The sequence below is a fragment of the Diceros bicornis genome, chromosome 8 (assembly GCF_020826845.1).
Source record: "Diceros bicornis minor isolate mBicDic1 chromosome 8, mDicBic1.mat.cur, whole genome shotgun sequence".
NCBI lineage: Eukaryota > Metazoa > Chordata > Mammalia > Perissodactyla > Rhinocerotidae > Diceros > Diceros bicornis.
The window spans coordinates 61,636,271-61,653,886 of record NC_080747.1 but is presented as its reverse complement, the minus strand read 5'-3'; the positions used below and the strand labels follow the sequence as shown (position 1 = coordinate 61,653,886).

Sequence of the window (17,616 nt, the reverse complement as noted above, 5' to 3'; positions counted from 1 at the left end):
AAATGTAGACATATTTTTCTTGCTGTTTTATTAACATTCTGCTTCCTCAAGAAGTTGATGTCAGAATCAGTGGAAAGATTTTACTTTGCACCAGTCAAACCTCTTGCTACAAATCTTTTCCTCTTGCCTCTTATGTATTCCTAAGTGTGGATGGAAACGTTAAACTCTCCAGGATTATCCTCAGGTGTTCTGAATTCCCCAGGGGCACATTTTGGATAGTGAGGTGAGGGAGTATTCTGGAGTGAGGCAGATCTGAGTTTGAGTCCTGTTCTATTTGTTAGCAAATTGGCCAACCTGATGAAGGAGGGTTTTGGACATCAGTTTTCTCATTTGTAAGATGGGCTGTTTATTACTTCCTTGGAAGGTTGTGTGAAGGTTAGAGATAGTATATGTGAAATACTCAGGACAGTGTCTGGCCCTTATTAAGTCCTCAACAGATCTGTAAAAGTACATTTTAAAGGTCACTGTAGGTCACAAAGAAGGAAATTATGTCTTGTGAAACCTGTTAGCAATAAAAAGCAAAACTCTGTATATGTGACAAATGATGTGTATCTTGAGCCGTGGACTGGTGGATATGTCAGCAGATTTAAATTGCTTGCCAAATAGATGTTAGCTCAGAGCCAGTCTTCCTCAGCAAAAAGAGGAGGATTAGCACGGATGTTAGCTCAGGGCTGATCTTCCTCACAAAATAAATAAATAAATAAATAAAAATAAAAATAAATTGCTTGCCAATAAGCTAATTTCTCCAAAAATATTTTTCCCTGGCAGCAAGTATTGGATCCCTCTCTCCTCTTCAATAGCAAAATCTAGAATAGATTTCCTTTAATAACTTGCTTCCCTATTTGTTTCTTAAAATGAGTAGGAAAGAAAAAACCAGAGTCTTCCTGTGGGCAGCCCTTGATCTAGTCAGAGGCTGGGCACATGGCATGACCAGGCAGAGTCTTAAAAAATTCTGCATCAACATATGCAGAAGAACAAAGCCTGTCTTAGGTAAAATAAAAACAGAAGGACAGAAAAGCAAGGGGAAAGAAGCCCGTTTACTGGTGGAGAATTGTAGTTGAAGCAAGTGCTTTGCAATGAGACACCGCTCATTCAGTCAGGATTCCACCTTCATCGCCTGCTAGCTGCATGTCCCTGGGTAAATTTTGTAACTTCTCTGAACCTCACTTTCCTCAAATGCAAAATGAAGATAATGGTTTTAACTTCATAGGGCTGCTGGGAATGTTAATTAAAATAATGTGTATAAAGCATTTATATTTTATACATTCAGTAAATATTTGTTGAAGAATAAATAATTTAGCCAGGACTTCAGTATATTGTGGAATAAAATGATGTGAAAGTAAATGAGATCTCAGAAAATGAAGTATAAGGCCCAAACTAGGAGGTGTAGAATGGAATTTTGGCCTGCCCCTCTCCGCCACCCAAGTTTACTTATGCATAGCTTTTTCCCCCTCTTAGCAAACAGGTTTGCGGTCACGAACTTTATATTCATCTTAGACTTTTAAGATCCACACCACCATTTCTGTTCTGCTTAAAACGCAGGTGCACCTATTATTATGTCTTTCCCACACTTCTACCAAGCAGATGAGAAGTTTGTTTCTGCCATAGAAGGCATGCATCCAAATAAGGAGTATCATGAGACGTTTGTGGACATCAATCCTGTGAGTACACACGTCCTTCTGGTAAAAGAGCGTGTGTTTTATTCTGTCTGTCTATCCAGTGTTCGCCAGTTTAGTCCTGAGCACTCTTAAGAAATATACCATCTTCCTTCCATATACATTCAAGTGGAGGAAACCCAGCTCAGTGGAATGTGGTGCATGGTCTCATAGCCCTTTAGTTAGAAGGCCAAATTCTGTGGCCAAATATGCAGAAATATTGCAAATCTGCTTTAAGAAAAAAGCAACAGTGAAAGTTCCATCATTGGAAACAACTGAGATTGGACCCATGTAACCTGGTCAATCTTCTGTCGCCAGAAGAAGGTCGGACCTGAACACATACATGTTTCTCCCATCGGGGCACAGATCAGCAAGGTGGAAGACATTCCTCTGCTTACTCACTGCCAGGCATATTTTGCTTGAAATTTAAATATATATATTAGCTTCAGTCACTTTTGGCAAACCTCTTTCTACTGGTACATTTGAGAGTTTCTTATATTATGTAAAAGGCATCAGACGTACATATACTTTAATCCTGTATTCATAGAGTAGAAAACTAAAACCCTGTTAACACGATGTGAATATCATTTCACAGTGTGAGAGCTTCTCACTATAGGAACTGAACTAAAGGTCAGATATCTTCATTCTTGGCCTTTTGAATACATGGCACGATAAAAGAAAAGCAAAAACATCCTTTTAGTGCAGCAGTTTATGGGGACTTCATTTTTAGCCACATTCATTGCATTTGTATCTGAGAAATTGGTGGTCTTATCTTTTTATGAATGAGATCTGGTGTGGTTTTCTCCCTTTTCTCTCTTAGCCATCAGTCAGTTCCTTTTCATCAGTCAGACTGTTAGCAAGTGCTTGTCCCCAGGGGCTGGGCGCAGCCCCATAACCTTAGTGCAGAGTGCAGAGGTGGAGCCGTCAGGGGACGGTGACCGCTGCAGCTGTCCCTTGTGGCCCTGTCGGGTGGGCCCCGACTGTACTTGGGCACCATGCTCCGCCTGTGACCACAGTCCTCATCGCTCTCCGGACATCCACCAGAGGGTATCTGCTGGGTCTCCCTCCTCCCAGGGTCCTCTAGGGCTTTGTTATTCAAAGTGGCAGCATTCTGGGTGCTTGTTAGAAATGCCCAATCTCAGGCCCCACCCTGGACCTACTGAGTCAGGATCTCCATTTTAACAGGGTCCCCAGGAATTCACACGCATATTAAAGTTTGAGAAACATTGCTCCACCAGGCACCTGCTGCAACGCAATGCACAGTTCTCCTGTTCTGGGTCAGTTTGCCCTTGTCCCACTCTGTCAAACATGGCGGTGGCCACTCTGTTTATCAGAACCACACGGAAATAGTGCTCTATTGAAAAAAATTGTGTTTGTGATTTTAGTAAATCCTAATGTTGTCTTTCCACTTCTCTGATTTGCAGTTGACTGGAGTTATCCTAAGAGCAGCCAAGAGGTTCCAAATCAACGTTTATGTCAGAAAATTAGACGAATTTATGTAAGTTTTGCTTCTTTCTACAGAGGCGGAGGGTAGTTGTGCTACGTTGACTTTCTGGTACGGTTGATATCGGGAGGAATACAGCCTGCTTCTAAGTTTGCTCACCCTGCCCTTCAGGGATGAGGCAAGATCAGCATTTTCATAGGCTGCCTTGGTCTTGGAATTTACTTATTTTATTTAACCAAACATTTATAGATGCTTTCCATGGATCAGGCATTGTTCTAAGTAGTTTACATCCATTAACTCATTTATTCCTCACAATAACCCTGTATTATCCCCATTTTGCAGATGAGGAAACCCAGGCACAGAGAGGTTAAATAACTTGCTAGGACTCACACAGCTAATAAGGCTACAGAGTCTGCTCTTACCCACTGCACTGAGCAGTTCCCTCGCTGTGACTCTGTTGCCTCCCTTCCTTTCTTTCCCGCTGCTCCCACCCGGGGCCAGCCACAAGCTCTCACGTGGACAGTTAAAATAGTCTGAGTCTAGCCTTCCCTCCCCACTCTCCATCTAAAAACCACTACTTAATTAGGATTCCTAAGTAGAATCTCCTGCTCAAACTTTTCAATGGGAATTTTTTGGATATGAGAAACTGCTTGTGATTTAATGTTGAATGAAAAAACAGGATGTAAAACTATACATGGTATCATTGTATCTATATCTATCTGTCTATCTATTCTTTCTTTCTGTCTATAGTTTATCTAACTGTCGACACAAGTAACCAGTAATCAATCTATAGATTAAAAATGGGGTGAGTTTATCGTGTGAGCCAGCTGGAGGATGATAGCCCAGAAGCATTCTCTCCACCAGGAAAGAAAGCACTGTGGAGAAGCGAGGTCTACAGCATGGCTTTATACCTTTTTATTTTCTTTTACTACAGTCACAAGATGTTTTGCTGTGTGCACAGCAGGTCAATCTGACCCTAGTTTCTGGGAAGGAATTCTGATCTTTAAAGAAATGCTGGGGGCCGGCCCATGGCTTAGCGGTTAAGTGCACGCGCTCCGCTTCTGGCAGCTGGGGGTTTGGATCCAGGGCGCGCACCGACACACCGCTTGTCCAGCCATGCTGAGGCAGCATCCCACATACAGCAGCTAGAAGGATGTGCAACTATGACATACAACTATCTACTGGGGCTTTGGGGAGAAATAGGGGAAAAAAAGGAGGAGGATTGGCAATCGATGTTAGCTCAGGGCTGGTCTTCCTCAGCAAAAAGAGGAGGATTGGCATGGATATTAGCTTAGGGCTGATCGTCCTCACAAAAAAAAAAAGAAATGCTGATATGGGGGAGGCATTCATCCCTGTCTTTAAAGGCAGCGTTCTTTGCTTTGGGATACTGTTTAATGTTTAAAGTAGACGGACAATGCATACGTGACAGGCCAGGTCAGGCCATTCTGGAAAAACAAGTTCAGGCTGAATCACTTTTAAACCAAAATGGCTTCCTCATATACATCAATATTTTAACTTTCCGTATTAATTTTATTGCTTCTCACTTATTCCATCATAAGTATCTATCTATCTATCTATCTATCTATCTATCTATAAAACTTGGTTGATTCCCCCTTCAGATTTGCCAGATTTAACCCCACATGTCATGGATCTTTCTAGGAAGCACATGTGGTTTGTAAGAATGCATTTTGTCACCTGTGTGTGTATTTTGGAGGCAGTATTTAGTAGTTAAGATCTAGAGCCTTAGAATCAAAATGGAATTACAGTCCTGGCTCCACCACTTATTAATGGTGGTCGTGGGCAAATTACTCTTGAGCCATAACCTCCTCATTTTAAACCTGGGACAGTAATACCTACTGCATGAGGTAGAGAGCTGGTGGGCACAGAGCTGGTACATGGTAAACACTCAATAAGTGGTTGCTCCGGGCTCCTGTGAAGACAAGACTTGGTCGCCTGATTACAAAATATTCTGAAGAATGGCAGCATTGTTCTGCTGGCTGTAGCTTTCCCTCTGATAACTCTTGGGAGAAGAGTAGTCATTTTGATGAATTTGTTCTCAGGATCTTGTGTTTTGATAAAAACACTTTACATAAATTTGCAACACTTGGAATTGCTAGACTGACAAATTGGAATCTAACTTCTGGTTGATATATGTTTGCAAAGATAACTAAGAAGTGCATAAATTCCAGGTAATTTAATGAAATAAGCATGCTGGAATTATTATATAAACTTTTCAGAGCAGTGTGCCATTATCATGAGGATGTCTATAAAATAATCTCATCTTTTGTCTTTGTAGTGAAACGGGAAACATTAGAACCTTGGTTTTCCCAGTGATGTACATCAATGAGGTAAGTCCTGGGACGGAGTCACAGGTGCGTTTTACCTGTGGAAGGTTGGGAAACTTCCATTATGATGTCCGCTATTATAGCTATGTGTAATTTAAGATGTGAACCAGAGGGAAAGGTGATTTTTAAAAACCTGTTTGTCCTCAGAAAATTTCTGTTTATATGTTTACACGAAGTGGCCTGTGTCTGAGATTTGAAAATGGCAGAAAGAAATTGCCCTTCTCAAGAACATTATTTGGGTGAAACTCCTTTCTGGGAAGCTGGTTATGTGAGAAACAAAATGTAAAGGTAAATGAAACCACGTCAGACACAGTTGAAACAGAATAAATAGCCATATAATAAATAGACTCAGATAGATGTCCAGTTCAACATTTCTATGGGTCTCCTCCATCTTTGAATCTCTGCCTGTTTGTGAAATGTAATTGGTGTACCATTCATTAGTTGAGGAGGAGGAAAAGAGAGCAAAATTAAAATGATTTGCAACATTACATGAAAATTTTGTGTAAGGTGGTTAAAGAAATGATTAAATAGCAGGTGATATATGCCCATAGATTTCAGTGATACTTGGTTGCCTTATCCTTCATCATAGTACTGAGTTTTTTTCTACTTTCTGGTAAACAGATATATATTGTGAATTATAGGAAACAGATCCTGTCTTAGTTCAAACAACAGGAGTTTCCCTGAAAAAAATATTTCTTTCACAGTGTACCTACAGAAATTTTATCCCTCAATGTTATGTATAAATTGAAGTTTTGTAAATAAAAGCATATTCTGAAAGCTCAGAAAACACCTGCTGTTTAAGAAACTTGTGATAAATTCTTTTGCAAATCACATATCACATTTACTGTATGTAGTTACATCTCCTCAATTTCCCTCCCTTTTCCACCTAGTTCTAGGGCGAAAATTGCAGCCTTTTTCCCTCTCAATAAATTCTCCATTGGCTGGCTTCTGTTGTTAACAGCTGCATTTTTTAAAGTTTTTATTATTTTTCTCTCTTCCTTAAAAATACTTGTTCTTTGTAGAAAATCTAGTAACAAAGATTAGCAAGAAAGGGGAAAATTAAAATTACTTTTCACAAAACCTCAGCCAGGACAACATATTGTTTTTAACTTGCTTTATTTTACTCAATAATGTGTTGTAAAATTTTTTCTGATAACAACATTGTAAAAAATAATTAAATATTTTACACTTTGTAAAACTAACCTGTGCTCTTTGTAGAACTCTTGGGAAATTAAAAAAAATACTTAATAAGTGAATCACTATATGGATATCAAATCATTATATTGTACACCTAAAACTAATATAATGTTATATGTCAATTATACTTCAATTTAAAAAATGTTTTTAACTGTTTAAAAAGTGAGTGACTGACAGGTCTGTCCCTCAGAGATAGGTGCAGTTGACATCTGCTTATGTTGCCTCTTAGTATTTTTCTGGTTTTGATATTACCTAGTTGGGGCCAAACTGTAGATACAGTTTTATATCTTTTTTTTTTTCATTTGGCATTATATTGGTAGCCACATTTATAAACTTTTGAAGGGTTTGTGATTACAATTCTAAGACAAGACTTTTATTGTTTCATAGGAAAAATTTCAGCCAATATTTACCAATTTATAGGACCTATTTGCAATTGCTCCTGGGTCGTCACTGTTATTGTTTGTGGAGAGGGGCATGAGAGCAGAGCTTTTTGCAAATAAGGAAGGGCCCTGTTCTGCTAGCTTGTCTTCATAGTCGTGGCATATTTGAAGTCCCCTCCATCCCAACTTTTACTTTGCTTTTTGTTAAAGACTAGATTTAGTCCAGGTAACGATGGAGCAAAACCTATGCCTCCTAGAAGAACGTGACTTTACTCTAGAAAAATAAGACATTAGACCTGGAAGCAACCGTGGAGACTGCTCTCCCACCTCCTTTGTCCAGAGGCAGAAACTCTGACCCTGATGGGCCTTGGCCAGTTATTGGAAGAACCAGCCCTAGAACCGCATTCTCTGCCTCAGTCCAATGCACGTTGAGCCTCAATTAAGCCCAAAGTCCCATCTGTTGCTCAGAATTTTTATGGAATTAAGCTTTCCAGATACCTTACCTATGGCAGTTTAAGGTAATAATACCTTTGCCTTGCATACAGAAAGTGTTATTCTAGAACATTTCCTTAGTTGTCAACACCCTCTGGAATTCTGGTTAACCTCAAGACTTCCCTGAACACTTTTTGTTAAGACCTTGGTCCTGATTAGTACAGATCTAACCAAGAGAGAAATTATACTTTTCCACATACCATTGTTGGAATGTTCTATTCATTCATTCATTTAATCTACTGACATTAATTGAGCACCTACTGTGTGTGGGGTGCTTTACCCAGTGTTGAAATAAAAGCCTTGCCTTCGGGGACCTCACAGTCATGAGGAGACCAACAGGCAAACAGACAGTTAGAATGCAGAGTGTAAAGACAGTGATGGAGGATTTTAGAGAGTGAGATGCAAGTGCGTAAAGGGGCCTTTAACCAGGCCTGAGGTGGCCAGAGAAAACTTCTGGAATGAAGTTATGCTGAGCTGGATTTTGAAGGATGAGTTGGGAGTTGTCTGATACAAAACAAAAGGTGATACTATCTCAATGTTTCTGAATATTTCCCCTCCTTTTTCCAACCTATTTTGAGAGTAAAACATCTTCAGAGGAAAAGGAAAGATGTGTATGAATAAATGCCTCCTCTGGTTGCTCTAATTTATGAATGGATTTTCAGTGTGTCTGGTTTTCTAACAGGACGACATACCCAAATTATGTTTAATGATTTGAGAGAAAGATATAGCAAAAACTTTACACCCCAGATATTTAGGAATCAAGGGAATACTACTTTCTTGCTCCCCCCTAGAGTGTTCTCATTGATCAAGAGACTGCGAATCGGCTGAAGTCGGTGATTAACACTGCTTTGATCATCACCAACATCCCCTACATTGTCATGGCGCTGGGCGTGTTCTTTGGTTTGGTCTTCACCTGGCTTGCATGCAAAGGACAAGGATCTTTGGATGAGGTGAGCAGTGGCTGGAGGACTTCTCCCTTACTAGATAGCGTTGCCTGAGGAATTCAGCTGTGCCTCATTGAAGGGCTGTCAGCTGGATCATTAGGGCGGGTTCTGAGGTTTTATCCTGGGCACGGTGATTCCATGGTTACTGCTGGACCAAATGAGAAGCAAGAGAAGCGTGTCAAAGAAGGAGGGGTGATAGAATGGGACTGTCCAGTATTGGGGGCTCTCTTGGTGGGAATGGAATCCCTGGGAGTAAGCTTTACATCTTTGAAAATAACCTGAAAGAAGAAGAAGAATATATAACAGCTAAGCACCTCGGCTTTGGTGTCAGACTGCCTACGTTCAAATCCCAGTTCTGCCACTTTAATAGCTGTGTGACCCTAGAAACTGTGCCTCGGTTTCTTCACCTGTAAGATGGGATAATAATAGAGCTTCCCTTAGGAGTTTTTCATGAGGATTGGATGATGATGTACACATAAAGCACTTAGCCCCATGTTGGCATTTAGTAAGAGCTCAGTAAACATCAGTTATATAATACAACTGCTCTAAGATTAGAGAGCAAGGCAGCCAGAGACCTGCTTGGAAAGAATCCCTGATGTATCAGGTGATACCTACCATTGAGTCATCATTACATAATAAATGATTAGTGCAGGGGAGTAGTTAATTTCCTGGAGGGATGGGAACAACCCCAAATGGATGGGATAAACAGGGTCAGGTTGGCTTCCCTAAGTGACCAGCAGGCCAACCCAGGTGTCTAAATACCTTCAATGAGTCTTTTCTGTAGAAGCCTTCTTAAATTCTCAGAAGTTGCTATTGTGCAAAAAGGCTTTTTTTTCTCCTAGCTGCCTCAACTAAGTGTCTGAGGCAGACGTGAAGTAGGAAATGAAACAGGTGGAAACCATCTGAATAAGATGAGCTCGGAGTTCCCTGCCTTGCATGTTCTTCCATTATGTCTCTTAACCCAGGCCCATCACGTTAGGTGTGAGGCCACTATTTTGCCATTTCTCTCTGTGGATCTTACTTCCAGTCTGACATTGTGCAGTCACTGAGATTTTCATGAGCACAGAAGGTAGCCCACGTCAATGTTATTACTGCTCCTACAATTAACTATGTTCACATATTCAACAAGCAAGCAATTATTGAGCACCCACCACCTCCAAGACATTGTTCTCTGCTAGGTTTCAAACCAGGAAGGAGGCAAATTCAATAGAGTGTGATGAGGGTTATAGTCTGGGTCAAGGGTACCGCTCCTATTCTGGGGGGAGAAGGAGGGTGATCAGAGCAGGCTGCCTCAAGAAGGTTAGGGCTGAATGTTAAAGAAAGAGCAAGAAGGAGCAGGCCAAGAGAAGAGAGAGGTGAGGGGGATGACTGCCTTCCTATCAGCATCTCCTTCCACCGCCCTCAGCTTTTCACATCTGGGGAGAAGTTTCTGATGTGACACTAACTTCACTGTCCTCTCTCTTCTGAGTCACAGGGAACTGCAGATGAAAGAGCACCCCTCATACGAACCTAACGTGGCCTGAGCTTGGTGAAGGAACCGCGAGAGCTGGCCGGGCCTGGACCACGACGTGGGGAACTGTCCGCGTCCTCACTGGCTCACTGCCTGTTGTAGAGAAGAGGGCAGAAGACCCAGAGCTGGCAAGTGATGAGAGCATTCCGGCCGGAGGTTAAATTACAACAGGCTGACATGGTTGGCCATTAGGCTTTATAAAATCCTGTGGTCCCTGACCACTTGTTTTGTTTTTCACGTGTCTAGCAAGTATTTAATAAACTCTTGTATAGTAATTTTTGTTGTTGGGTGCTGGTAGCTCCAGAATTTTGTGACCACTTCCATGGTTATAATGTCTCTGCATCACTTGTTATTGCTACTTGGTCTAACCTTATTCAGTATGCCTCATGCACCAAACTTTGTACTTAAAATATATATATACCATTTTATGTTCTATTCCTCCATTCATTTCATCCTCAACACAGAAGTAAATGAGAGTTCGGAACCCAGGGTAAAACGGTAGCCTCAGTGAGTACATTATTCAAATGCGCCTAATTTCCTCTTTTAAAAAGTTACATATTGCATTTCATGCTAATCTCCAGTTCATAATTCCTCCAGGAAAATAATTCGGTCTTCTGACTACTTTCCTATGGGTAGGAATCAATTGGGGACGGGCTTGGGTGGGGTGAGGTATGCGGTGGGTGGTGCCCATGAGTTGATAGTTGAAAAAACCTGAGGATTTTTTACTTGTGCTTTTGTGAATCAGGAGAATGCATACACGGTGTTGGTGAGGACAAGTACAGATATTTCCTGTAGAGTAGAACTGAATGCTGGTTATGACATTTGTGGGTAGTTTGTTATTTTTTTTAGTGAAAATGATCTTGATGTGGAAAGGTGTTTCTGGGAGAATGTAATCAGTAACTGATTTTTCCCCCCAATCACCTTTGCCAAATATGATACTGTATTAATTACAATACTATTGAGTGATTATTTGTAAAATTATTTACAAATATAGGAAATCCATTCATCCACAGCCTAAGTTACATATAAATTTTAGGAAGTCTGACTACACTAAAGAGACATTTTTCTGGGGCAGTCTTCTTGGTAACTTTGAAATTGCTTTTGTAAGTTATTCTTTTTTCCTCAGATTCAGTTCCTTCCAATGTCTTGTGGCTCCCTGTCACTCACTGAATAGAGAAAACTGTACCCTACACTTCCTGTGACAATCATTTTGCTGACAGAATGACGGTGTTTTAAAATATTGCACAGAAAGTGCTTTAAAGAAAGGTCCGTTGGGCCCAGAAGCAGAGCCACTTCTCTTCAGAAGACCTCTTGGCTTTCAGTGTAACCTAAGTCAGAGGATTGGGAACCATCATATGTCACAGAATTCAATATTTAAGGGCATTTTCTTTGAGTCTCAAAGTTCAACTATTCATTTTTGGTTGAGAAACCTATACAGTTATCTGGCAAAGTGCTCATAGAATTTCTTAACAACTGAATCATTCTATGGGATTCTTGTTTAAAACTGGATTTCAGTGTAAGCAAATAAAGAAAAAAAGCCATAGATTTCACTAACATAGCTTCTGTTCCCAGGATGCAGATAATAAATCTTTTAGTTTACTTGCCCCGATTTTCCCTCTCTCTACATTAAAGCGATCTGTGATATGTTTCACTTCTTCAAGGGGCAATTCATTAAACTCTCAAATTCTCTATAAATTAAGATAGAACCTATAGATATCCCTCATCACCAAAATGTGAAACACTGAATCGAAAATATTTTGTCTTTCAAATATCTAGATGTTTTGCATTTATCAATATTTACTAGATACTTGGCATATCTTATTGTTTTATGCATCACTTATCTACACTAATAAAACTGATAAGCCAGTGCATACTAACTGGTTTGTCCTATTATCAGGGTATAACCATCTGAGGAGGAAATTTTTAAATACTATGAATGATGACATAACAGCTAATGATGTACACCTTCAGACAGAATCCCACACAGGCAGGGAGACCAAAAACATATTATTTCCATATCTGTGACATGATTCTTAATATTTACTTGGCTTAAAATCACATTTGATATTTTCCTTCTGAAAAGTCTGTGGCAAACCCATAAACTGCAGTCAAGATTATAGATTAAGAAGAAAGAATGTACCTATTTGGTTTTAGGTTGAAAATAACAAACTATTCCTCATGCTCATTCTCTTGGAGCTGTTATCTTGGAAAGGGTCCCCAAAGTCTCTGTGATTGTCAGCATTGTCACAGTCACAGAATACGGGTGTCCTGTACTATGATACTCAATTTAGAGAGGGAAAAACCAAGACAGAGAGAGGTTACCTCACTTCTCTCAGGGAAAATGGGGAGTTGAACACAGAACAGGAAATAGGCTTTGCCACTTTTAGCTCCAGGCTTTTCCCACTAGACTTTATTTCGTCATGTTCTGGAAAGATCACTAATGGTCAAGTGGAGCAAGTACTATACAACTAACCCCTATTGGGGTTTTTACTTAAGGGAGGCTAATTTTTTGTTTAAATTGCCCAAGATATGAGTTCTGCAAAGGTGACCTTCATACTTGGCCCTCTGGGCATTACTACTGGATTTAATTTGCTTGTGGCTATTAAAGAGAATACTGACAAGGATGCTCTTCATGTAGCTTATACAGTTCATTCATTTCGTGTGATTCTTGACATGTATATTTCTACCCTTAATGCAATGAAGTGTTTCACTAATAAAAAAACATTTATATGAAATTGCACTGGAAATTGTATGTGATGTCATCAAATGTCCAGTTGTCTGTGGGGTTTCATTTGAAAGATGCTCTTTGCCCTCTTGTTGGACGCAGGCCTGAGTCACAGCCCTGGGCCACCTCTGATTTCAGCTCTGCTGTGGTGGACAGTTAACAGGCAGCCTGACAGATCTCCATTCAAGCAGGTCCCACACTCTGCTTTTCCGCCTCAGGGCTTTCTCCATGTCCTGGAAGCCCCTCAAGAGCACTGGGGAGTTAATGTCCCCAGGGCAAGCCTCAACCAAAGTGGGCAGGAGTCAGCTGATAAATGTTCCAGTCCTCAGAGGGACAGTTCTCAGGCTTATTCTACATGGTTCCTCAACTAGGATTGCCCACAGTGGGAACTGCTTCCTGTTACCATTTCTTCATTCCCTGTCTCCCTCTACTCGCCCCCTCGCTGCTGTTTCCTCGCAAATAACTAATATCCTTATTCATGTCTGCTTTCAGGTAAACACAAACTAAATGCAGACAGTCCACCCAGAAGGGCTCGGCAGGACCAGAGAGCTATTGGAGAGGTACTAGACTTTTGTTTCTGGGGATACTTGGACTAAAGTTATTAATCCAAGAAATTTAGATTAAAACTTGTCTGATGCCAATAATATTGCATCTTATTTCTAAAATCAGAGCAAATCCAGATCAGTCATAAAATATCCAGCACAGTGTTACAAATGTCCTTATGTATTAAGGACATGTGATCCCTAGCATATGCGCTTCCTAGGAATCCCAAGTCTGATTTTAGCTGGCTTATGTCATAAGGGAAGCTCTTTGTATCTATTTCTCCTTCCTCAAAGGTATATAGAGACACCTGGAACTTTGTAGCATTCCAAGCCTAATTACTTCAACTCAAGAAGCAAGAAAAATCCAGAAAATATATTTAAAAGAATACTAATTAGGGGTGACATGTACTGCCAGGTATTAAAGCATATACACATGAAAAATAACTAAGAAAGTGTGGTATAGGGTAAGTGGTATAGAATACAAAGTCCAGAAACATGGATACACATTTAAGACAAGATAAAGTTCCCATTTCCGATAATAACTATAGTCTCATTTATTCAACTAATATATTTTTTATTTTTAAACGTCTATTGAGGTATAATTTACATACTATAAAAATTCACCCATTTTAAATGTACAATACAATGGTTTTTAGTAAATTTACTGAGTTGTGCGGTTTTATTATCACCTCAATAAAATCCCTCACACCATGGGGCCGGCCCAGTGGTGTAGTGGTTAAGTGCGCGCGCTCCGCTGCTGGCGGCCAGGGTTCGGATCCTGGGTGTGCACCAACACACGGCTTGTCAGGCCACGCTGTCGTGGTGTCCCACATAAAGTGGAGGTGGGCACGGATGTTAGCTCAGGGCCAGTCTTCCTCAGCAAAACAAGGGGAGGATTGGCATGGATGTTAGCTCAGGGCTGAGCTCCCTCACAAAAAAAAAAAAAAAAAAATTCCCTCATGCCAGTTTACAGTTAATCCTTATTCCCACCCCCAGCCCGAGGTAACCACTAAACCACTTTCTGTCTCTATAGATTTGCCTTTTCTGGACATTTTATATAAATAGAGTTGTACAATATGTGGTCTTTGGGCCTAGCTTCTTTCTACATTATACTTAAAAATAATGTGTTCAACCAATTTTATTGAGCAGCCACTTTATGCCAGGCACTATAAACTAGGCTACTGGTGACCAAAAAGAGACATATAGATCTTATGGTCTCGTCGGGGAAACAGACAGTAACCAAAAATCACAAATGTAAAGTCTGGTAACATGACTCTGAGTTGAGGGAAGGCTTCCCCAGTGGAGTAAGATTTGACTGAGACTGGAAAGTAGGTGTTACTTAGGCAAAGCAAAGCATTTCAGACAGAGAAAACAGGATGTGCCCAAGAGCATGTTTACAGGTGATTGAGAAAATGTTTGGCTAGAGTTCAGAGAGAGAAGAATAGTGGGAGATAAGGCTAGAGAGAAAGGCAGGGGTCAGATCAATGTTGGATCTTATTAAGCCATGTTAAAGATTTTGGTCTATTTTAAGACCAATGAGAAGCCACTGAAGTGTTGTAAATTGGGTTGGGGAGGGGGGACTGGAAGACAGGATAGGTTTGTTTAGAAAGACTCACTCTAGCTGCAGGATGAATAAACTGGAAGAGAGTCAACATGGATGCAGGAAGGTCAGTTAGGAGGCTGTTGTGTTAGGTGGGTTGGCATGTAAGATAGAGCTTATCTGGGTGTCATCCACTAGCCTCCAGGGTGAATTCCACAAAGCCACATAGCATGGGTTAAGTAATGGGTTTCATTGGGGAAAATAAAAATTTGTAGGGCCAGGACAGCTAGAAAAAAGGCACAGACCCTCCATCCTCCTGTCATCCCATGGAGAAGCAAGCCAAGGGCAAGAGCACTGTTTGGTCTCGGTAAGAAGAATGTAGCCACCTTCTAGTCCCCCTTTTTATAGGGCAAGTGTGAAGAAGCAGTCTTGTCAGAGGAGGAATACAAAAGCTGCTGAGCAACAGGCAGTTTGGATTTGGGGTGACAACAGCTTACAGAAGTTGTCCGAGAATGCTAGCTGCCTGGGGAATGTTACAATCTCCACTGCTGGGGTGAAGACGACACTGGTTTCATGGGACCTAAGCTTGGGTGCAGCCACTTCCCCTAAGAGAAAGGGGAACCCCCAGCCACAGCCAGCTCATTCTCCGGGCAACCCAGAATGACCTGCCCAGGTCATAGCCGGACAGTCCTGCTCATTGCACTGCGGGGCTACTGCAGTAGTCTAGGGAGGGGTTGGCAAACTTTTTCTGTAAAAGGCCACATAGAAAATAGTTTGGGCTTTGTAAGCCTCTCTGTCACAACTACTCAGCTCTGCACTTGTATCGTGAAAGCAGTCACAGACGACACATAAACAAATGGAGTGTCAGTTCCAGTAGAACTACATTACAAAAATGGCAGCAGTCTACATATGGCCCGTGGGCTGCTGTTTGCTGATCCCTGGTCTAGGCAAGAGATTGAGGTAATTTGAATTAGGGAGATGGCAGTGGAGATGAGGTATTTTAGAAATATTTAAAAGATAAAATATTTAGGACTTGGAGATGAATATGGGAAAGGCAAGGGAGAAGGACATGTCATGGAACTCATTCGTTCATTCCACAGTATTGGATACGGGTCTATCATGGGGGCAGGCACTTTGCTAGCACTAGGGATACAACTAGTAAATAAAACACAGTTCCCTGCCCTCGTGGAGCTTACATTAAATGGGGTGGGGGGAGGGGGGACAATAAATAGGTGGTGGTAAGTGCTAAGACAGTAGAGTAGCCAGAGTGACAGGAGTGGGATGTGCTATTTTAAAAACGGTGGTTAGGGAAGACTTCGTATCAAAGAAATATTCACCCATCCTTTTCCATCCCTGATCATTCTCCCCTTCCATCCATAATTTCTGTGATTCCGTTCTGCTGGTTCTTCTGTCTCTCCGGCCACTCTCCCTCAGGCTCCCTTGATGGCTCTCTGCTCTCTTCGTCTTAATGCTGGTGCTTGGCTGCAACCTCTTCCCACTTGATCCTCTCTCCCTGACTATCCCATTGACTCCCTGAGGTCAATTACAGCCTAAACCTGGGCCCCTCTGTTCAACCTCAGCCCTGCATATCCAAACACCTACTGCCTATCCTCAGCCAGGTTGTCCTCAAATCCAGTAAGTAAAGAAAGAACTCATTTTTTCTTGTCTTCTTCCCAAATTCCCATTACTGGGGAATGGCATCACAATCTAGCCAGCTGTACAAGCCAGAAACCAGAGACTCTTGCTAGACTTCTCCTTTCCCCTCCCCTCCACATCCCAACAATCACCAAGTCCTTTGCTCCTCAGTCTCCATGCCTGCTGTCCTCATCCGGGTATCAGCGCTCTCACTGGGACTCCTGCAATTACACTATTAGCATTATTTAATTTTGTGAATAGCTAACCCACTTACATTTTCAAAAAGCATAAAAGGAATTTAGAGTGCAAAGTCTCCCTCCACCCATCTCCTTGCCACCAATTCATCTTCCCAGAGGCATCCAATGTTATTTATTTATTTTTAATGTATCTTCCCAGGAATATTTTATACAAATATGTGTGTTTATTCATTCTAGCCCTCTTTTTTTCCCCCACCCAAATTGTAGAATACCATATACTGTGTTCTAAATGGTTTTTTGTGTAATGTTTATCTTTGAGATCTTTTCAGTACATACAGAGCTTTACTGTTCCTATTTCATGGCTGAATAGTATTCCTTTGTATAAATGCAACTATTTAAGCAAACCCTTGTTTGTTTCCAATCATTTATTATAAACAATGCTGTAACAAATAATCGTGTATTCCATCATTTTCCCAAATCATTTATAAGATAAATTCCTAGAAGTAGCATTGCTGGGTCCACGGACATTTGTAAGTTTGGCAGATACAATGGCATATTTGTTGCTTGTTTTCATTTTTATTAGTTATACAAGCACATAGATTTAAGAATCAATTCTACAAGGTTTGGTATATTAAAAAAACCTAAACAGACATCATTCTCAGAGGCACTTCTTTTAGCCTTTTTTTTTTTTTAATTTACCCTCTAGATGACACGCTGCTCCGTGAATTTTCAGTGCGAGCATTATCCACTGACTCCACTATGGAGGATGAGGATCTGGCTTTCTTTCCTCCCCTGTGTTCATTACGCGCTAGTATTCAGCCTCCCGCACACCTCTTCCAAGGGACAGGCAGTTGTCACTGGCTCTCAGGCTGCATGTCCCCGCGAGCTCCCAGCATTTCACCTCCTGACGCTCCACGCCACGTGATGCCACAAAGCCCCCGGAAGCTAGCCGGACGGGGGACGTTCCCTCTCCGCCCTCCACCCCGGACGCTTTTCGCGCGTTCAAAGGC

The 17,616-nt window shown here is 41.2% G+C and overlaps 1 protein-coding gene across 4 annotated transcripts in view; it reads left to right on the top strand.

Moving 5' to 3' along the window:
- SCARB2 (scavenger receptor class B member 2) overlaps positions 1–10,242 on the top strand; it is a 99,154-nt gene extending 88,912 nt beyond the window's left edge. For 2 of the 4 annotated variants that reach the window (XM_058547289.1, XM_058547287.1), the window contains exons 8-12: positions 1,543–1,661; positions 3,080–3,153; positions 5,396–5,447; positions 8,305–8,463; positions 9,926–10,242. In XM_058547289.1, coding sequence (XP_058403272.1) covers positions 1,543–1,661; positions 3,080–3,153; positions 5,396–5,447; positions 8,305–8,463; positions 9,926–9,970 — 449 coding nt within the window. In that variant the 3' untranslated portion in view covers positions 9,971–10,242. The remainder of the gene's footprint in view (positions 1–1,542; positions 1,662–3,079; positions 3,154–5,395; positions 5,448–8,304; positions 8,464–9,925) is intronic. The other 2 variants (XM_058547290.1, XM_058547288.1) reach the window with 1 other exon arrangement.
- Positions 10,243–17,616: the final 7,374 nt, after the last annotated feature.